The 21,781-nt window shown below is 54.2% G+C and overlaps 1 protein-coding gene across 1 annotated transcript; it reads left to right on the top strand.

Annotated features, from left to right (window-relative positions):
• The first annotated feature begins 834 nt into the window (after positions 1-834).
• On the top strand, positions 835-20,282 carry IFT27 (intraflagellar transport 27). Its single transcript, XM_043965141.1, has 7 exons — positions 835-1,029; positions 9,868-9,947; positions 12,045-12,104; positions 13,497-13,556; positions 15,058-15,175; positions 15,844-15,953; positions 20,083-20,282. The coding sequence occupies exons 1-7, from the start codon at positions 996-998 to the stop codon at positions 20,179-20,181; spliced, it is 561 nt and encodes a 186-aa protein (XP_043821076.1). The 5' UTR covers positions 835-995; the 3' UTR covers positions 20,182-20,282.
• Positions 20,283-21,781: the final 1,499 nt, after the last annotated feature.

Raw genomic sequence — 21,781 nt, 5'->3', positions numbered from 1 at the left:
CGGACCAGGTGAGTTTCTAAATCTATAATTTTATGTACTGTCTTCCAGAGATCTTAACAGATTCTCATTAACTGGTAGGATTTGGGAAGAAAGGAGGTGGAGTTTGTGTTTCTCTGCAGCAGGTAAACACACACACACACACACACACACACACACCCCTGTTCTCTCTATGGCCAGACCGGGGGGGGGGGGGGGGAGGGTTAGGAAGGGCAAAAAAAACCCCAACAAAATAACTTGTGGAAAAAGGGGGGGGGCGGTTCCCACCGTTGTTCCCTTCTTTTCAATGTGAGCTAGAGATGCTGCACCACTGGCATCAGTGGCCTCTAAAACGTGGTCAATTGGGGGCTGACATAGAGCGCAACACACCCATAGGCTACTTTCTCCACATCTGTCTAAGAAAGTAACATCAGGACCCGCGCAGCCGCCCGCTCTTTGCGCAGGCGCAGCTTTGGTGCTACATCACCTATAGGGTAAGCCAATTTCCAAAGGTAGGAAGGGATGACATACTATTCTTATTCTCCCCTGTTTTCTCGATTTGGTAGAGCCGAGACTCTAGCCAATCAGAAAAGATTTCGTCACCAATTGCTAGGGTGGCTCATAAAAGGTTGGCAATCCGGTGGGGGTGGGTTCCCGGTCCCGAAAGGGGTGGGAACTTGCAATGATTGATGTAAACTATTGACCATTCGGTTAATGGAATGACTTTGATGAGCAGGCTCATGGTCGAATCGAAATGAAGCAGAAAGGTTCCCGCCTCTCGTTGCGCACAGTTCCCTGCCCCATCACGCTTACCGGCCCACACGAAGGGCGGGCGATCTGGCCAATGGGGTGCGAGCATCACGCGACGGTGGGCGGCCGGGAGTTGTTGTTAGGAAGGCGTCGTTGCTAAGGAAGCAACCGTGGAGGAGGGGGAACGGCGATCGAGACGCGGCTCGGAGTCCTGCTGAAACTGACTGGACACAGGGTCCGGCCCGGCCTCCCGGGCTCCCGCCGCAAGTATGGTCAAGTTGGCGGCCAAGTGCATCTTGGCGGGTGAGCCTGAGATCACGAGGTCATGGCGAGGCCGAGGGGGAAACTGAGGCACAGAGAAGGTCTGGGATCTAGAGCGGGAGGGGCCTCAGAGACCAAGGCGCTCGGCCGCCTCCCTATAGAGGGGGGAAACTGAGGCACGGAGAGGGTCCTGGGTCTAAGCTGGAGGGGCTTTAGTGACCATGGCGCCAGGAACCGCCCCCCAGGACAGAAGGGAAAACTGAGTCACGGAAAAGGTCTGGGATCTAGAGCGGGAGGGGCCTCAGAAGCTAAGCTGCCCTTCCACAGCGAGTGGCAGGGAGGGTGTGACTCGCCCCTGGTCACTCAAGAAAGCGTCTTGGGTGTGACGTCAAAGGGCCCACCCTTTGGGGGTTTCGGATCCCAGCTCTGTTATTTCCTCACTGTGTGGCTCTGGGCCAGTCCCTTTGCCTCCCTGGGCCACGGTTTCCCCAAACGCGGGTGGGCTAGAGGAGCCCAGTGGTCCCTGGTCCCCCAGATGCAGCTGGGACCCCAGGATGCTGACTCGCTTCCCTCTGCTTCCCCAGTGTAGAATGAGGCGGTTCCCACGTCCTGGGAGGTCTCCCATGGGCTCAGCTCCTTCTAGGTCATTTTGCCCTCTGGGCCTCAACTTCCCCCTGTGTAAAAAAAACAAAAGGAGGGGGTTGGACTGGAAGGCACCAAAGTCCCTTCCAGCTCTAGAGCCATGATTCCAAGTGGCAGAGCCGGGATCAGAATCCCGTTCTTTGACTTTGGGAGGACCACACCACAGCTGCCCCTCTAGTCTGACCGAGAGGCCCCAGCCTGCTGCACCTTTTGTCCTTTGATTCTGGTCCTTGGTTAGATAAGGAAGAGAGAAAAGGTTGTCCAGGAAGGGGGGGAGAGGGGAGGAAGAGGCATGGAGAGGTAGAAGAAGAGACAGGGATCAGAGTGGACCTGGGATCAAATGCTGCCTTAGAGACTTAATAACTGTGTCCCCCTGGGCAAATCCCTTAACTTTGCTCAGCCTCAGTTTCCTCAACTGTAAGATGAGGAGGTTGGGCTAGACAATCCTTAAGTCCCTTCTATCTCTGAATCTGTGATCCTTTAGAAAGCAAAAGCAGAGGAGTGGGCAAGATGTCTTTGGAGGATGCTGAAAAGACTCCAGCAGGGGGTTTATGGAAAGAGGAAGAAGAGACAGGACTGGCCGAAGAGTTTATGGACACATCAGAGAGGGTCTCAGACGCCAGGGGAAGAAGTCATAGAGACGATTGGGAGGATTTTGAGCAGGAAGCTGAGTCTGGCGGAGGCGTGCGGGGCGGGTGGGAGGACCGATCCGGTAATGAGGCGCTAAGGCCCGAACCAGAGTGTTGGCGCTGCTAATAGGAAAGAAGGGATACATGTGAGATCTTGTGAAGACAGATTTGACAGGGACTGGGACCTAATGAGGTTTGGGGGAATGCGGGCAGGGAGAATCAAAGATGACTGGAGTTCTGAGCTGCGGTCATTAACACAAATGGGCAAGTCAGCAGAAAATGGCCTTTTGGGGGGAGGGACACAATGGCATTGGGTGATGGGGATGTAGATGTATGGCAGTGCAGAGGGGACGGGCAGACAGCTAAGTGGAAATGACCAGCAGGCTGTTGGAAATGGGGCTAAAGAGAAAGATTTGAGAGTCCTCCAGTAAGTGGGACCTGAGGGAGGAGACAAGAGCTCAGGACGGGGAGGCTGAGAGGGAAGAGTGTCAAGTCCAGGACCTAACCTTGGCCAATCCAGGTGGCAGGAAGGTGGCCCTCAAAGGAATGTAATGAGCTGCCTGTCACAGGCGCAGGGAAAGACTCTAGATCACAGGATCATGGGTGTCTAGCCTCAGAGGCCATGTGCCCCAGCCCCCTCCCTTCTTACAGATGAGGCCTGAAGAGGTCAGGCAGCTTGTTCAAGGTCACAAAGGCAAGTATCAGGTGAGATTCGAACTCAGGTCCTATGTCATCAAAACCAAGCAAAGAGTTTCAAGGAATGTCAAGTATTAGGAGGGTGAGGATTGAGAAAGGGTATTTGGCGACGAGGAGGCCGCCAGCGCCCTCTTGCTGTCCTGTCTCTGAACACTGTCACCAGAGCTGGTCACTGTGTGGGGTGGGGCGCGGTGATGGGGTTTGACCCTCTTCCCCAAGAACTACTGAGAAGGTCTGAGAGCAGCTCCTTAGCAAGAGTAATTTGTTAATATAGGAAGCTTTCTGATGGCGACTCCAGCCTCTGGGTCCCAGGGGGCTCTAGCCTTTCTCCAGCTACCCCCCTTTCCCCCATCCTGGCTTCTCAGGTCTGTAACCCCTTCCCCACCAACCGAATTTACCTTTAAAAGTGGATTTAAGGATGTAATTCATGCTTTGCCACAGACACCAACATTGCCCATCGTGGCGGATTGTCAGTCTCTCCTCCCTCGCCGTGTCATTCAGTGCCCCTCTCCTGCGTCATAACCTACCTCACAACTCCTGAGTCTCTGATGAGCCTGGAAGACTAGATTCTTACAGTTGGAGGGGACCTTACAAATCTAAGCCAGCTTCTGGGCACAATGATGAAATTCCACCTACAACGTATCTAATAAGAGCGTCTGCTCGCATACCTACAGTGATGGGGAACTCACTACCCCCCCCCCCCAGCAATCCATTCCACTTTTCCCCAACTCTTTTAGGACATTTCTCCTTTTGCTTCACCCGAGTCAGCCTTTCTTCTGCTCCTAATTATGCCCTCCAAGGCTTAGCCCCAGAGCATAATCCCTCTGCCACGTGAAGAACTACAGTCTTCAAAGGTTTGAAGGCTGAAATGTCCTCCCTTTTCTTGTTTCAACACGGAGCCATACAGTATTCATCTTAGATGGGGCCCAGATCATCTGTTCTGCTCCTCACTTTGCACATGGAGAAACAGAGGCCCAGAGGGAATGTGATCTGCCCAGTCACACGAGGAAGAAAGGGCAGAGCCTTGGGACCTCAAGCTGGGGCCCTTCCTGTCCTCTCTGCCACACTGCCCCCCAGGTCCTGCTGCTGATCCCGTGGCATCATTTACAGGCTCTCTCCTTCCTCTTCACCCTCCTCTACATGCACTCCAGCTTGCCAATGGGCCTTCTAAGGTGTGGGGCCCGCAGCTGGACCCAGTACTCGAGACGTGGTTTCACCAGAGCAGAAAACAGTGGGGCGGCTTTGCCTTCAACATAGGCATAACATCTCTAACCGACCTGGTGGGTGAGAATCCCAGGGCATTTTGCTAGAGAATTCCATCCATTCTCATAGGATCACAGATATAGAGATGAAAATGCCTTCAGAGGCTATCTAAATACACCTTCCTCATTTTACAAATGAGGAAACCGAGGCCCAGAGAAGCAGTTTGCCCAAGATCACCTAGGCAGGGGGCAGCTAGGAGGCACAGTGGATAAAAGCACCAGCCCTGGATTCAGGAGGACCTGAGTTCAAATCTGGCCTCAGACACTTACTTAATAGCTGTGTGACCCTGTGCAAGTCACTTAACCCTCATTGCCGCACCCAAAAGAAAAAAAAGATCACCTAGGCAGAGGAAGAGAGGCATCTCCCTAACTTTCTTGTCCAGATGACAGCCAATTCCTTTTACTATAAACTGGACGGCTCCTGATCACTGAGATGGGAACATCTCATCCAACCTGAACCTGAGCAAGAAGCCCTGATTCATGCAGTCACCAACCCTCGCTGCATCCCCATTTCACTTCCCATTAGCCCTCCCCGGAAGAAGCTTTATACTACACGTCTACCAACTGTTCTTAGTTCTGCCCCAGTAGGCAGTGAACTCCTTGAGGACATGAGTCTGCCTGCCACCTGATTGCTGGGCCTTCCTTAAGATGTTGGACTGGTTTTTCATGTGGAAGAAATACCCATCTTGAGTGCCTCCAAACGATTCCTTCTTTGCCATAGGAAGAATTGGAGGTGGAAGAAATCCTGCAATCTGCCCGGCCGGGTGGTTAGAAGCTTCTCTTGGTCAGCTAGCTCCAATCCCACCCATGTCTACTAGCATCTAATCTATACCCCCTCTTATAAATGGGAATGTCATGAAATATTTTATTAAATGTCTTGTTGAAATTAAAATATATTTGACTTAATATTCAAGGCTAGTAACTGTGATGATAAAGAAAACAAAGTTACACTGGCCTAACTTGATCTTAGTGAACCCATGCTGGCTCCTAGTGATCGCCCCTTCCTTTCAAAGTGCCCATAAACCATCCCTTCATAACCTGGTCTGGAATGTTATAAGGAAATTGTATTAGTCTTTCTCGACCATGGTTCTCTTTTTTCCAAATCGGGAAAATGTCTTCCTTCCCACAGCACCCCTTCTATCAGCAGTAATTCCTCAACGCTCATGATTGATTTTGTGTGTGTGTGAGGCAATTGGGTTAAGTGACTTGCCCAGGGTCACACAGCTAGTAAGTGTCAAGTGTTTGATGCTGGATTTGAACTCAGGTCCTCCTGAATCCAGGACTGGTGCTTTATCCACTGCACTGCCTAGCTGCCCCTCATGATTGATTTTTTAACCATTTGCAAGCTCTTTGGGTTATTGTGGAGCATAGTTGTACCAGACTGGGTAACTCAGCCTCCTCGAGGGGCAGTACAATGCTTTCTCCCCTCCTTACTTTTCCTGAATTTCAATTCTCTACTAACCACCTTGGTTCTGACTTTCTCTCCTTAGAGAAACCACAGAGAAAATAGGATTTGAGTTTTGTATGTCTCTGTCATTTGTCATCAACTTCCTGTTCCCACTGAATGGGGGATAAGGGGAATGGGAGGCCTAGTTCTTCCTTAAGCTTCTTCTTAGTCCAAAAATAGCCCTGTTTTGTTGTCTTTGGCATTTATTGTATTCATGTGCTTATGCCCGGCTTTAGCCTTCCCGACACTGTTCTTACAGGAGGGCCTTGCCGCTTTTTCAATATTTGTCCTCGGGTGCTAGCTCTCACTTCCCTCTGTTTTATGAGGCCTTTTAAAAATTCAAGTGTATTTAATGAGCTCCCTCTTTAGCGACATCCTTCTCTTTAGACACCTTCCCCTCCTGTTGATTGGAATGAAGACTGGCATCAGTGAGAAGTGTCTAGGCAGAACTTTATTCTCGTGAATCCCCATCCCTCTTGTATTGACTTCCTTTCATCGATTCTACCCACGGACCCCAGGGACCTGTCTTATCTCTGAATTTTCCAAAGAGTGCAACACTTGAGTTTGGGCCAGGGGCCAGAGCCCACTCTGCCCAGCATTCCCCACCTTCTTCATCCCAAGCTCACACATGCTCCTTCCCCAGGATCCATTGCTTTTCTTTCCCCAGATGAGCAGTGCCCATGTCACTCTCTCCGCCTTCTGAGCAAAGAAAGCGTTTTCACCAAGACCTTCACCGTGACCCTCAGGTCACCAAGCGCATCCGTCATCTTCTTCCTTCAGCTGGCATGGCGGTCTCCGCTATCCCCACCCACATCTGTGGGCTCCTCCTTTCATCTGCCCCCGACGCTCTGCCCTGGCCCCTGTGCTTGGTCGGCCTGACCACTCGCTTTCCCAAATAGCTTAGAGTCTCTGTCCCAGCTCAGTTTGCACGCGTCTTGTTCCTCCACAAATGTGCTTCCCAGTCGTTTTTGACTTTGGATTTGACTCCCTCCACTGGACTAAACAGTGTTACACACTCACACACACACTCACACACACACAGTCAGTTCTCTGTGAGCACTGGTGAACTCTTAGGGAGTGACTGAAAAAGCAGGATCCCTGCAGGAAGCCAGCTGGAACAGAAACACTGTAGGGGTCCTCACACCCAAGAAAAGCCCGGTTCTGGTTGGGAATAAGTTGGAAGTCACAAGGCACATGGGAAGGCACCGCGAGGCGTCACTGACTGTGATGAAAGGCGGCTGCTGGGTCTCAATCCCTGACTCTTTTAGAGCTGCTTTTGACCAAATGGACGCTTGAGAAGCGCCTGCACCCTCTAGGGCGGCCCACGGGACTCTTGCTATGACTCGTTCCACTTCGGCACAGTACCGAGTGAGCTCTGTCCAATCTACCCCAGAACCTCCCGTCTAAAAGGGATTGGAAAGTCATCTCACCCAATGTCCTTTCCTGGCACAGCCAACAAAGGGTCAGCTAGCCTCTACTTGAACACCCTCCGTGGAGGGCCGCTCACTACCTTACCAGGAAGGCCTTTCCTTTTGGACAGCTCTAATTGCTAGGATGTCGATGGTGGTGTTGTGGCTCTTTTTTCTTTTTTTTGTTTTTTTGGCAGGGCAGTGAGGGTGAAGTGACTTGCCCAGGGTCACACAGCTAGTAAGTGTCAAGTGTCTGAGGCCGGATTTGAACTCAGGTCCTCCTGAATCCAGGGCCAGTGCTTTATCCACTGTGCCATCTAGATGCCCCCAGCATTGTGGCTTTTGAGCCGGAACCTATGCTTCCTTACCATTGTCCTCCATCAGGCCTGATTCTAGACTCTGAAGTCATACAATAAATACATCCCTCTCCCCTTTGACAGCTCTTTAGATATGTGAAAACAAAAGTCACGTTCCTGACCCATGCCAAGTCACTTCTTGTCCAAGTGAAACATCCCCATTTCCTTAAAAGTTAATTCGCTTTATAAAGTGACCAAAGGCTTAGAAGCTGCTTTCTTCACAGTGGTGTCAGGTAGAGAGTCTAGCTATAACCGTTCCCATTTCATAGATGAGGAAATAGAGGCTCAGATGGGTTCAGTACAATCACTAAGCTTCAGTTAGGGCTCAGTCGAGGTGCTTTTTGCACCGGCAGAGACACAGAGTTTAAGGAAGACGTGATCCTCATGGAATTTACAGTCTAGTAGAGAAAACACACAGAAATACCACAATCCAAACCCTGTGAGGGAAGATCTTCGTTGACTGGGAACATCAGGGCAGGCTTCATGGAGGGGATGACAGTTGTGTTGGGCATTAAGTGGTGGCTAGAGATTCAGGAGACAGAGAGAGGAAGGGAGTCTGTGTGAGGCAGAGACGACAGTGTGAGCAGGGGCACCCAGATTGGGGAAGGAGATTACCAGAGGCTCCGCCTGGCTTCTCCAGACTCCAGAGCGGCCCAAGATTCTGGCTCAGGTTCCCTCGGGCTGACGGGGAGAGTGTCGGGTAGTACTTGTGTCCCAGGAAGTGGAGGCAAGGCCAGAACTGCACTAGTTCAGTCTGAAGCCCTGGGCCCCAGCACCTGTTTGCAAAGAGGAAGGAGGTCAGGAGTGAGCCCAGGCCGGAGAGTGGCTGGGGGATCTCAGAGTAACCAGGGTGAAGAGAGGGCCCCGATGTGGCGAGCCAGAGAGAAGCTGATTGGGTCACAGATCCAGGGGCTGAGGAAGCAGGGGGTTTGTCCGAGAGCCAGGTGTGGCCGGTGGGAATCGGTGAGCAGGCTCTCAGAGAGCAAGAGATTGCATGAGAGCAGCCGGGGCACCCCAGGAAGGCCAGCAGCCCATAGCACAGGTGGGGAGGGTAGAGGGAAATAAACGCTGGGCCCAGACACCAGCACCCTCCAGGCTGGCGGGCGGAGAGGAATGCCAGTCCTCCGAGGCTCGCCTGCATCGATCTGCCGCTCCCAGGGTGAACTTGCTGCCTTCTCGTTCTGAGGCACCAATTCATGGTGCTGTCGAGTAATAAGGAAAGCTGAGAAACTCAGTCTCAGCAGGTGTAAGATGAGTTTAGTGACACAAACTGAGCAGCTGCCAGGGAGCCAGAGGAATGAACCGTGGTGCTAATAGACCGGCAGCGAGCAGACCTGGAGACCACTGCAGGGCAGTCAGACGGATCCTGGTCACCCTCTCGCTTCCCATAACTGTGGGGCTGCTTTTTAATTTTGAAAGGCCACTCACCTCCCTCCCCAGGCCAAGTTAATTTAGAGGATCATTTCTATAGATGCTTTGAAGTTACACTGCACTTTCCCCAGTAGAACCCTGCAGGGTATTATTATCTCCGTGTGACAGATGGGGAAGCTGAGTCTGGAGAGATTGTGTGACTTGCCCTAGGTCACACGGACAGTAAATGGTAGAGCTGGAGTTTGAATCGGGTTCTGTCAGTGAATTCGGCGTTCCCTCTGCCATGGCACTAAGTCATCTCGTCCCGCCCTCTCGTCCTAGAGCTCCCGAAATGAGGCCCTCCAAAAAAGGTGAAGACACCCGAGGCCCCAGACACCTGAAATGGGATTTGAACTCCGTCATTGGGATGGAAACTCCTTGCCTGAAATATTCCAGTTAGTCACATGGGTCCGGTGTGGTAGGTGTCTCACCATAGCGGTGACATCTTTGTCACTGGATGGTCGCTGGCTTCCTTTTCAGTTAGCCGTTCCTGCCACCGGGTCTGCACGGTCAGCCCTGGCTGCCGCCTACTCTAAGCCCAGGCCCTGAGGGGCTGGAGAAAGACAAAAGTGGAAGTGCCTGCCCTTGGGGGACTTCCCTTCTGCGTGGTTTTCCCCGGCAACCCCTCTGTTGTGGGCGTGTCAAAAGAACTGGTGGTCTGCAAAACCGGGAGCGAAGGTGGGGAGAGGCCCTCCCCTGCACCCTGCCGAGAGCTCCTCGAGGGCAGGCCTGTCTTTCGCTTTTCTCTGCATCTTCAGGGCTTAGCACGGAGCCTGACACACAGTAGGTGCTCAGTAAAGGCTGGTTGTAGACCAGCAGGAAGTGAGCCCACGCAGACATTGTGAGTTTCGAGGCTGCTCTGGTCCTGTGAACATGGGCTGTCTTATGAACATGACCTTTTCCCTTTTAGGAAGCCGCCCTGGCCGTTGGCAGCGCCCCTCTGCTGAGCCACGGGGGGGGGGGGTGCTGGCTTCCCGGCTGAGGGCAGGGTCTGAGCAGGCCTTAAAGCTTTCTTGTGCTCCTTCCTAGGCGATGCCACGGTGGGCAAGAGCGCCCTGGCTCAGATGTTCCGGAGCGACGGGGCTCATTTCCAGAAGAACTACACCTTGGTGAGTGTCTGTTCCAGGGCAGCACATGACCTGTGATAGAAAGTGATGATTGGCTAAGCGTGATGTGAAGAAAGACGGGCAAGAAGCAGGCCTGTGGGAGAATGAGTAGCCATATACGTAAGCCCAGTGGAGATCATGTTCCCCAAAGGTCTCGAGGCCTTGGTCTTGGTGGACAGCTGCTCCCTCATATGAAGCGTCATGAAAGGAGGCCCATGCAGTCTGCCTTTGGCACGTGCCCACTGGGTGCCCAGCCCCTGCCCTCAAGGAGCTGACTGTCTCAGGAGGATAGGGAACATACTCAAATAACTCATAAAGTTAGAACATTTAGTGCCTGGAAGGGGCAAACAGTTACCAGTCAGCTGAAGGAATGACCTCAGACTAGACAGGAAATCAGGAGAGGCTAGACCCTGCCTGGGGAAGGGGCAGTGGGTCAGTTTGCCTGGAGCCAAGAAAAGAATGCGGGAGGCATGGATTGGAACTGGGAGGAAAGGTGGCGGGGGACCAGACTGTGGGGGCCCTTGCGCCCTGGGCCAAGGAGAGGGTGGTTCATCCCGAGGCAGTGGGGAGCCACCAGAAGCTTATGAGCAGGGCAGGGGCACGGCCACAAACAGCACAGACATGGAAGGGTTTGGTGACACATCAATTGTGGGAGAGAGGGAGGAATGATGGAGGACTCCAGAATTTCTCAGCTGGGTGGTCAGCAGGGATAGTGGTGTCCTCAGTGGAGTTAGCAAAGCCAGGGAGGGGAGAGCACGGAGAGACAGAGTCATAGAGAGTGGGGGGGGGGGGGCAGGCAGTAGAGAGACAAAAAATGAGAGAAAGAACATCACTGGAGCAAAGGTTTGGCGGAGCCTGGGCGGGGGGGGGGGGGGTCGTGGGCCACCTCATCCTCCAAGATGGGAGGGAAGGAGGAATGGTCTGAGGTGTGAAGGAAGGAAGAGAAAGCAGCTTTGCCCAGGTGACCTCGGCCTCAGGGAAATGAGAGAGCCTGGGGCTGGAAGTGATGCCAACAGCCTTTCTCTGCTGGGCTCTAGATGTCCTTCTGAAAGTGAGGTCCGCAAGGATAAATGTCTCTTTACGGTTTGCCATAAGATCTCCCTTGGTTGTCCTAAGAACCCTGGGAGGGAGGTGAGATTATCCCCATTCTACAGATGAGAAGCCCTGGGGGGGGAGGGGGGGGAGACACACAACTGGCAAATAACTGAGACCAGACTTGGCCCCAGGCCCTGCACTCTACCCACCGCATAGGCCTTCCCCTTTAATCTGAGGCACAGCCATCTCCTAGATTTAGCTTTGTCCCCTCATTATAATAATAAGCACTTGTATAGCTCTGTATAGTTTTCTTTTTTTTTTTTTGAGGCAATTGGGGTTAAGTGACTTGCCCAGGGTCACACAGCTAGTGTCAAGTGTCTGAGGCCGGATTTGAACTCAGGTCCTCCTGACTCCAGGGCCGGTGCTCTATCCACTGCGCCACCTAGCCACCCCATCTGTATAGTTTTTAAAGGAAAAACCCCGTGAGGTGGGGAGGGGCATTTCTGACCCCATTTTACAGATGAGGAAATGGATGGCCAGAGGTCACCTCTCCAAAGGACCTTGTAGGTGGCAGAGATCCTGTGTCTTCTAATCCCTTCTCTGGTTCTCTTGTCACCCCCTTCAAGTTAGTTGTGCTCCTTCCAAACTAAAAAACAAGGAGAGAGGCCTAAAAGGAGGGTCCCTAGGGAGCGGCTGAGGTCCCATGGCCAGTGGGCGTCCGCACTCTGTGTTACCCACCCACCGTTGTTGTCAGTCCCAGGGATCACGGCGGCGATGCTTTCCTTGAAGGTGTGAAAGTCTCCATGACCCCTTGTCTCCCAGAACTAGGGCAAGGTCCTTCTGAATCCCTTTCTGCAGGAGAACAGGACGCTTGGAGCTTTGGAGAGGAAGAGCATCCCCTCTCATTCACTCATTCGTTGGTTCATTCGTTGGTTCGTAGCCTCTCCTTCTCCCTCAGAGATCAGAGATTGAGAGATCGGTCCCCCTCCCAGTCCCCGCTGCATCGGGGCACCACAGATGGGCCTCGGAAGCCGTCCCCTGCTAATCCTTGGTTTTCATTGGCAGACGACGGGGGTGGATTTGCTGGTGAAGCACTTGGCAGTCCCTGACACGAACGACAGCGTGGTGAGTCCTCCCTGCTCGAGCTGCCCATGAACCTCGGTTGGTAGCTGACTTCCTCCTCCTTGGCCTGGATATTTGCCGGTTTTAGGAAATCAAATCAAAGTTGTAGGTCCAGCACACGGCCTGTCTGACCCGCAGCCTCCACCTGCCTGAGATCCGGACTAAAAACAATCTCCCTCATTAGTGAACATCGGCGCACTAGTAGGGCAGGAGGGCCTGACCCTCGCCGGCTGTACCAGGTGTGACGCTAGCAGGCTGGGGTTAATTAGTCACTGTAGTTGTCGAACATACACGCAGCCTGCACACGTCCACATTTCTGATCAGGCGCCTCGGTGCTGACCGGGCTGACCAGCCTCTGGGCTGAGCCTCGGTGCCCCAGAGACGGGCAGGCTCATTTGCGGGGTCACAGCAATCCTCCCTTTGAGAAGGAGCTGGGTCAGGCCACGGGGATTTCCTTGGGAACAAGGCACAAAATGACCTTTAAAGAAGTGCTTTGTTAATGATGCGTGTGAGCGTTTAGATACAGGGCCTCACTTCTTAACTCGAGACTTACAAGGGCCTTGATTTCCTCTGCACGTGTCCTCCCTCCACTCTGTGTTCTGGGGCCCAGCCTCCCCACCTCGCTGGGCTGCCCATCAGATGGGGGGCACAGGGCCCCCAAGGCCTCGCCGCTTTGGGGCTTGTCCTCCCAGAGCCACCCACCTCCTGATGAGGCAGCCTAGAATGGGGAGTGAAGAGGTCTTAGTGACCCCCCGGTCCAGCCCCCTGTCTTATAGACAAGAAGACCTGAGGCCCCGAGAGACGGCTCAGCGTGAGCAGGCCCAGCCTGGGATCCTGCCACTGCGATGTCACCTCGGGACAGTCACGTCCCTGCTCTTGGCCTCATCTGTCCCATGGGCTGGATCGGGCTTCCTCACCTCCCTGTGTGCCAGCCGCGCCCCGGCAGTCAGACTGGGGAAGCCCATGGATCCCTCCTCACAGTCCCGTTCTTAAACGCACAAAACAAAGTGAAGGAAGCCAGTGCTACTGAACTGCTGCGGTCTCTGGCTCCTCTCCTTTGCCCAGGGAGGAAGCATCAGCCTTTCCCGATGCCACCTGGGGGTCCATAGGCAGGACACGTTTTATTCCCGGGTTGGTGACTTCAGTGACTGACCCATGGTGGAGGAGGGGCTGGACCCAGGGTTTCTGACCCTAACACCATTTGGCTCCTTTTAGTGAGGGCGGTGCCTGCCCAGGGAGTGCTGATTCTGGCTCTTTGATATTTAGGGTCCAGCACCATGCCAGAGTCCTGAGCTCATCCCCCTCCATTCCTCCATCCAACCTCACGCCCCCAGACCCAGGGCAGCCCAGGTAGTGGGCGCTCCCCCTCCTCATGACCTTGGTTTCTCTTCCTAGGAGCTCTTCATCTTTGATTCTGCGGGCAAGGAGCTGTTTTCAGAAATGCTGGAGAAGCTGGTAAGCCCCAAGGCTCGCCCCAAGCAGCCCCCACTGACCGTGCAGAGCTCACGTTGTAGCAGCCCGGCCTAGAGCAGCCTTGTGGCCCGGTCCCTTCTCGGACTGGGCCGAGCAGTGTAGGAAGCAGGAGGCCTGGCCTCCCCTCCGCCCCCAGATGCCCTGGTGTAGCTGCTCTTGCACCATCGGCTGCCTCTCTCAGTAGCCAGTCATTCAACACTGACAGTCCCTGCCCTCAAGAAGCTTGTAAGCTAACAGGGAAATAGCCAGTGGGTCTCCACAGATGAGCTCTTCACAGGACAAATGGGAAACGGTCAGCTGAGAAGGTGGGGTTTTAGCTGGGAAGCCAGGAGGCTGCCGTCAGGGTCAGGGGAGGTCATCGCTGACCTCCCTGGGGCACTCTGCCCTGCCCACGGGGGTCATAGGCAAGGCCGCCCTCCATCCCTGGACTCTCCTTTGAAGTAGAGCTGCTCCCTTTCTCCCCTTGGTGTGTCGGCTTCTCTACAACAGGGTCTGTGTCCTTTCTGGCCCTGAATCCGCAGCATTTAGGACAAACTGAGCCGCTTGTTTGCAAGCCCCTTGTAAATGGGTGGGGGGAGGGTGGGGGCTTATGGTTTGTGAGTGTCCCGGGATAAGGGCTAGCCCTACTCCCCAGAAATGACCCTGGCTCCTCTGGTGCGGCCAGGCTTGCCCAGAACCTGTTGTGTTCCAGACTGTAGGGGGCCAGCCCAGCCTGGGAAGGGGGCAGGCAGCTGCCTGTGCAATAGAAGCTGGCATTGATACAGTGCTTTAGGGGCAAGGACAGCCTCGGTTGGGCTGATGTAGGGCCCTCCCTCCAGCTGAACAGGTTAGCCCCCTGGCCAGTATGGAGACACCCCCAGAGCTCTAAGACAGCTGCCGCCTGTAGGAGAAACCTCTGCTCCCACGACGTGTCCACTCTTAGCCATTGTTTCCTTCGATGTGGGCAGGGCCTTGGTCATGGTTATGCAGCTTAGCTGGGAGGACTCTGGCCGAGGCCATCAGAGCTGCGGTCACCCCAGGGACAGTGAGGGAGACCTTGTCCTCTGGCCCTAGCCCCCAGCTCCAAAGGCTTCTGCCTGTGGTCCTGCTCAGGGTCTCTCAGCAGGAAGCCCACAGGCCAGGGCTCTGTCACTGAAGGATCTCGTGTTTCAGACTGGGGTTCAGTGGCCTAATTATGGGGTCCTGGCGCATTTCATTATGGATCCCGTGGCTGCTTTCCTTTTGCCCTTGCTGCTCATGCAGCCTCCTCCCCCGGGGATGCCTAGTACTCAGCTGCACTGCTGCTGACTTTGTATTTGTCCAGGAGACACGATAAATGACCACCCTCTGCTGCTGCACCAAGGCCCCTGGGCCTTGCCCATTAGAATGTGAGTCCCGCCAGGAAAGGGGCTGCCACGGTTCTCCATGTGCCAGCAGAGCCCCTCACCGGAACCGTGCTTTACACATCACCAATGCTCAACCTTTCTCATTCCTTCCTTCCCAGTGGGAACATCCCAACCTCTTATGCCTTGTGTTTGACGTGACCAACGAACAGTCTTTCAGTAACTGTGCCAAGTGGCTGGAGAGGGTGCGGGCCCAGATTCAAGGCTCTTCTCTTCCAGGTAGGGAATGGTGTCCTGAGCAGCAGAGGAATGGGGACCCTGGCTGCCAGCAAAGAAAAAGGGGTCATGGGCTGTGTTCATGGGTGAGGGCATAGGCCGACCGTCTGCAGCCCTGGCGCCCCCTGTCTGCTCAAGGAGCACCCACTACGTGCCAGCACCTGGCACTCAAAGGCAAAGAATGAGGCCGCGCCCACCCTCCTGGTGCTTATATTCTGCCAGGGAAGTAGCAAGTCCCATGAGAAGTCTATGGAAAAGAAATGCAGGGACCCCAGCAGCTGCAGGGATTGGGTCAGGCCTCTGCTCTGGGCTTAGCTCATGGAGCTGAAAGAGAAAACAGGATAAAAGCAGAACAGGCTTGGCTCCAGCCCTTTGGGGCCAGCGAGAGAATCTGCTGGGTTTGCATTTTTGTATTCTCTGCCTCTTATAAAAGCAGCCTTGCTCAGAGTAGTCAGAGCCCACTTCTCTATTGCTTTCTGCTCCCTGAGGCAGTCGGATACCCATTGTAGAGATGAAGAGACTGAGGCTGAGTGCAGGGAGGGGACTTCTTCGGGCTGTGTAGCTAGCGGGTGGCCAGGCTGGGCGTCATAGGGAAGGTTTTCCCTTCCGTCTCTTGACCCGTGCTGCTCGGCCACCATGTTGAATTGGTTTTGTTCCTCTCTCCCGGGCAGGTGTTTTAGTCGGGAACAAGACTGACCTGGCTGGCCGGCGAGTGGTGGAGGCGAGTCGAGCCCGAGAATGGGCCGGGAGCCACGGCCTGGAGTATTTCGAAACGTCCGCTGTGAGTGTCTCTTGAAGCTGCTTGGCTGCAGGCCTCTGTTAGGAGCCCCTGCTTTCAGCAGTGTGGCTGAGGGAGCCTCGTGGTGGGGGCTTTTCACTTGAAAACACAGAAGGGACCCCGGGGAGCAGGAGCCCTTTCCCGTCCCACCCCACCCCCGGGGAGGCCTTCTGGGCCAGGAGCTCCCGGCCTCCAGAGGCCTCTGTCTCTGAAGACACGCTCTTCTCAGACTAAAGCCAACGTCTGCCTCCCTCCTGCTCCTCCTCGGCCCTCCTGGGGCTGCCCCATGGAGCACGCCGGCAGGGACAGGAGCAGAAATAAGAGCTACTCCCATTGTAAAACTGCTATTTTCATTGACAACCCACATCATGCATCTGCTGTGGCCCTCACCCCCTCTCCTTGATTGAGGCCAGGAGCCCCCATCGGCGGGGTCTTACTACAGTAGGGACGTAGGGGCAGGAGGCTCCCTGGGCCAGAATTGGGCTGGCACCTTTTATAAGCTTCGTGGAAACTTAGCTCATGCAACCCAGCAGCCTCGTTTTATAGATGAGGAAACAGACTCAGAGAGCTGAAATCGTTTATCCAATCAGACCAGAGAAGCCCATCAGAATGCATAGAAAGTATGAATGGTGATGAAAAATCCAGTGCCTGGTGACTCTCTGGGTCCAAGAGGCTGGCGTTTAGGAGACCGGTTCAAATCCTGCCTCTGACTCTTACTCCCTGTGTTAACAGAGGACATTCACTGCTCCTATGGAAGTTGAGACTAATAATGCTTGTCCGGGCTCCCTCCCTGGGAGTGTGTTCCCTATAATAAACACTCCCTTTGTAGTCTTATTTATACAGTGCCATCTCCTTAGGAAATCATTCTTTCCCCCCAGGGTGGCCCAATGACCAGCCCATAGCCCATTCATATCACAAGTCACACATCCCCAGAGTGAGTTACAAGTTGTGTGGCCTAGTGGTCAGGGCCCAGTGGATTCTGAGTCCACGAGATCTGGGTTCAGATCTAGCCTCAGACATTTCCTCACTGTGTGACCCAGTGCCTCAGTTTCCTCGTCTGTAAAATGACAGAGTTGGACTCTGGCCTCTCAGGTCCCATTCAGCCCTCGATCCAGGCTCACACGAATAAATGAAGGTGTCCTCCCCCTTCGTCTGGCCTGCCTTTATTTGCAGGACACTAGACTTCACTTCACCAGCCACGCATCCCTCTTCCTCAGGATCCTCAGCAGTTAAAATAGCCCTGGACCACACGTGGTCACGTTCTTCAGGGGTTGCCCCTCTTATTAAAATTGGTGCTAATGAAGATAGTTTGGGGGGGAGCATGATCTCTTAAGTGTACGGGAGTCACCTACATTGGTGAGGTCAGAAGCCTTTCAAAAAACCCTGATCCACAGGAAATAGAACCCAGGGCAGCTGGAGACAGGGCTGGATCTAGGCGTCAGAGCCATTCTCGGTCAGGCAGGCTATCTGTTATCCGATGCTCAGCCCCAGAGGAGAACCGGGAACACGGAGCGGGGCTTGATGGTTAAAAATGCCCAACAGGGGGGCGGCTAGGTGGCGCAGTGATAGAGCACCGGCCCTGGAGTCAGGAGTACCTGAGTTCAAATTCAGCCTCAGACACTTAACACTTACTAGCTGTGTGACCCTAGGCAAGTCACTTCACCCTAATTGCCTCACTAAAAAAAAAAAAATGCCCAACAGGGGGTGGGCTGGCCCATCCCTGGAGTATGGGAGAAGAGCAGGAGAGCGCCAGTTCTCCTTACAGATGGGGAAACTGAGGCCTAGCTCGTCCGCAGCAGCACCAGGCCCTCCAAGTCCTCAGCGTTCTTTCCTATAGACCCTGGAGGCCTCCTTGGCAGGACGAGGGAGCCTTCTTGTAAGGACCCTTCGGCTCCAGGCTTCCTCAACGCTCTAGGGCATGTGCTCACTAGGGTTTTAGTCAAAGGAGACTTGCAATTTGAAGCCAAATCAAAGGAACCATTTATTTGCAGGAAGGGGAATAATTGGGGGACTTCACCACCCAGAGAGCTTGTAAATGTCAACATGCCAGTAGATTCAAGAAAGAATTTGATAAGTTTAGGGACAAAGAATTCAAATCCTTCCTGTTAAAGGGAAGTTCTGAGTGTTTAAAGGGAATGAGTGACCTCTGAGACAGGTGTTCTGGAGGCTCTCACAAAGCACCTGACAGACATCTGAGCTACGAGATGCAATGATCGGCTCCCCTACCCCGGACTCATGGGATGGCAGAGTCAAGGGCGCCCGCAGCCGCCTCATCTTATCCGGCCTCAGCCTCACACACACATCCCTTGTGCCCTATGGGGCGCCACGTGTTGGCAGAGACACCGCTTCAGGGTCTCCCGGGATGGAGAGGATGTTCCCCACTGCACAAAGCCCAGTCATCACATAGTTCTTTGCTTTACCAGAGAGCTCACCCTAGACACCCTCTGAAGAGAAGCCCCCTTCCTCCTTCCCCAACATGGAAAACCCCATTCCGTTCACACGGCTTTCACGAGCCCCTCCGTGGGCTGTATCACGCGTGTGTGCACGTCCATTCCCCAAACAAGCATCTCCCCAGGGCTTCTGTGTCAGAGGGGAGACGGTCTGCGGTGGAGAGCGCTCTGCTCCAAGGTTGTCTTGGGCTTCAGATTCTTGGAGAAAGAGGGGACAGGGGAGGGGAGGAGGGGAGGGGAAAGGGAGGGAGGAAGGACAAGTGAGAAGGAGGGAGGATTGAGCTCAGATGATGTGCCCGGCTAAGGGCTGAGAATATAAACAGAAAAGGGAAAGTGCATGCCCTAGAGGAGCTTACACTGGGGGCGGGGTGGGGGGGGTGGGGGGGTGCCGGCTAGTTGGTTCATAGGGCTGCCCACTGAACTGCCCTGCCCTGCCCTGGTGGGGCTGCTTTGGCTTCTGTGGCCAGACCAGGAGGCTAAAGTGTGGAGAGGGGAGGGGGGTACAGTCCAAGGCAGACAGGTGACAGATCTTCTGCTCACTTACCCCTCAAAATAGCTCAGGACTGGAGGCCCAGGGTCACACTTTCTGGAGGTGCGGCCAAGGAGAGGCGGGGCTGCCGTGTGTGTCCGGCGGGGCGGGATGGGGCGGGCATTCCAGACTCCTGACACCTGGGTTACCCCACACTGGTGGCCAGGGCGGCGATTTGCTGAGTAATCACCTGCACCTCCGCCATGACTGGTAGACAAGCCTCTAATGCGAGTGGGCAGCGCAGTCCGTTCTCCGTGGGTTCCTGCAAACACTGCATTAGCACAGCTGTGACTTCAGCTCACAGGGAATTGTTTGCCTTTGTCCTACAAGTTCCCTTGCCAGTGTCCCGCACCAGTCCTTCCCTAAAGTCCATTTCCTTCTCTCTTCCTGAAATGGATCAGTAGAAAGACTTCTGGACGTGGACGCGAGACAGCTGCATTCTAGACCAGAGCTGGAGCTCAGCCACTTTTTGTGTGAACGTGGACAAGTCACTCAATTTGAATTTACTTACTTGTGTAAGCTCTCTGGGCCTCCATTTCCCATCTATAAAGTGAAAGGCTTGTTGTGTATAGTGGTTTCTAAGGTCTCTCCCAGTTCAGAGGCATGTAGGTGTGTGCACAGAGCACCGGGCCAAGAGTCAGAAAGACCCGAGTTCAAATCCAGCCTCAGCTATTTACAAGCCCTTAACTCTGTGCCTGGCATGTAGTAGGTGCTGTATAAACACTTCTTCTCTTCCCCTTCATCCCCTTTCCCCATCGCCTGGGCATTCTAAGGTCTAAATTACTTGCCCATTTGGGGATTTTTTTGGGGGGGGGAGTTATCTCTAAGGAAAGAACACTGAGTTAGGAGTCATGGCTTGAGAGGATTTAGAGCAGAAAGGGCTTTGGATCGTCTGCCCCAGGCCTGCCATCTTCCAGATGAGCCCCCTGGGGTTTGGCCTCCAATCCGAGGGCTTGCCTTCCAACTCTTAACATGGTGGTCCTGGGAGAGAGCCTCATGTTCGCAGAGCCCCCTGTTTCATTGGAAGCGTCTTGTCCCTCCCCGGGGCTCTGCAAACCCCCCCTATCCCCACCCCTGCCTGGGAGGTGGCTGCTCACAGGCTGCTCCAGCTGCTGCCCCCTGCCTGACTGACATCTCCACCTTCTTTCTGCAGAAGGAGATGGAGAACTTCGAAGCCCCGTTCCGCTGTTTGGCCAAACAGTTCCACCAGCTGTACCGGGAGAGGCTGGAGCTGTTTCACTCGCTGGTGTGAGCGTCCCCCACGCCGTGTATGTCGTGCCGTCGCGCTTCGGAGAAATAGTGTTAGGAAAATAAATTGCAGAGCTGTGCTTTCTTGCAATCGCAGCTCGTGGAGCCACAGTGTCTTCTAGTTAGTGATGAGGGCGACAGCTCGTTTGGGAAGGCTGTGACCATCCTTACAGCGCTCTGTAAGGTGGACCGTTGGAGGGTTGTTCCCATTTCACAGATGAGCCTCCGATGCTCGGCCTTGCCCATCCTCTTCTCCCCTCTGCCCTAGGCCGTGCTTGCTCCCAGTTTAGCGGTTTCCTGGCAGAGAATCACAGGGTCACAGAGTTAGAAGGGACCTCATTTTCCAGAAGAATTTGATGCTTAGAAAGTGAAGGACTTGCCCAAGGTCACTCTGCTGGGCAGTGTCAGAGCAGGACTTGGACCTTAGTCACTGAGAGACCTCAGGACTCTCCCCAAAGTCCCTGAGCCCGGGCTTCACCATTTGGGCATCACCATCTCCAAGGGCAGTAGTAATACGTACACCCATCTGTGTAGCTGCACACATTCCCCCAGTGCCACATTAATCTTCCTAAAACCCCACTTGAATCATGTCCCTCTTCCACTCCATGGTTCAGGGTTGTGGAGCCATTTGGGGGGATCTGGAGTCAGGCTCTGTGCTTGAACCCCAGTCCTGTCCCTACCTGTGTGACCTTGGGAGAGTCACTGGTCCTCTACAGAAAAGGCTGTTGGACTAGGCAGCCTCTGAGGTCTCTTCCAGCAACAGACTCAGGAACCTACAGAAAGTAGCCTGGCACAGTCAACAGAAGACCTCGGTTTGAGTCCTGACTCTGACACTCAGTGAGACCTTGGACGAGTCCCCCTCCATAAAATGCAGGAGCTGGACTAGGTGGCCTGCACCTGTGCTCCATGTTCCTGAGGCCAGCCTTGGCATCCTTCCATCACCCTTTGTTAGGCATTAATCACGGTCCCAGATCCAGAGGCCACCTAGCCCTACCCTCCTCATCGTGAAGGGGAGGTGACTTCCCCAAATTGGGGAATCCCAAAGTTGGGATTTGAACCCGGGTCCTCTTGAGTCCCGAGTGCACCACACTGCCTCCTGTTATGTTCTGTTCATCATGGCAGATTTAAGCTTCCAACTTGTGCCTTCACTTAAAACTGTACGAGGAGTTCTGGACCCCCCTGCATAAGTGCGTGCCATCCTCACCGTCATTATTAGGACCACTACTCTCTCATCTCCTGTCCATCGTCCTTGCTTAGCTCACCCGTTAAGGGAGAGGCCACACGAAGTTCAGAGCCAACCACATCTTGTGAGTGGGTCTATGAAGAGTCAGATCCCTCCCCCAGCTAAAGAGAAGAAGAAGAAAGAAGACATCTCTGCACGGCCGCCCCTTCCCTGCTGAGCCGTGCTGACCAGAGAAGGTGCACGAGGAGGCCCCCCCACCTCCCCCCAGGAGGCTGCATGGGGGAGAGGCGCCCCGCTCCTTTGGCTGCTGGCATCGCCCTGTAGTTTTCCATGGCTCCTAATGTACCCAGTGCGTGGGAGCTGTGGGGGCATGCACCCACCTGCCCCACCTGCTAGGAATAAAAGACATTTATTTTGAGTG

Source organism: Dromiciops gliroides, chromosome 5, assembly GCF_019393635.1.
Source record: "Dromiciops gliroides isolate mDroGli1 chromosome 5, mDroGli1.pri, whole genome shotgun sequence".
NCBI classification, from domain to species: Eukaryota; Metazoa; Chordata; class Mammalia; order Microbiotheria; family Microbiotheriidae; genus Dromiciops; species Dromiciops gliroides.
This window is presented reverse-complemented; position numbering and strand designations above follow the sequence as displayed.

Excerpts from the sequence above, each read along its gene's own strand:
- IFT27 (XM_043965141.1), top strand. The coding sequence starts at position 996 with ATGGTCAAGTTGGCGGCCAAGTGCATCTTGGCGG. Across the intron at positions 9,948-12,044 it reads TCCAGAAGAACTACACCTTG|ACGACGGGGGTGGATTTGCT; the intron begins GTGAGTGTCTGT and ends TTTCATTGGCAG. Across the intron at positions 13,557-15,057 it reads CAGAAATGCTGGAGAAGCTG|TGGGAACATCCCAACCTCTT; the intron begins GTAAGCCCCAAG and ends CTTCCTTCCCAG.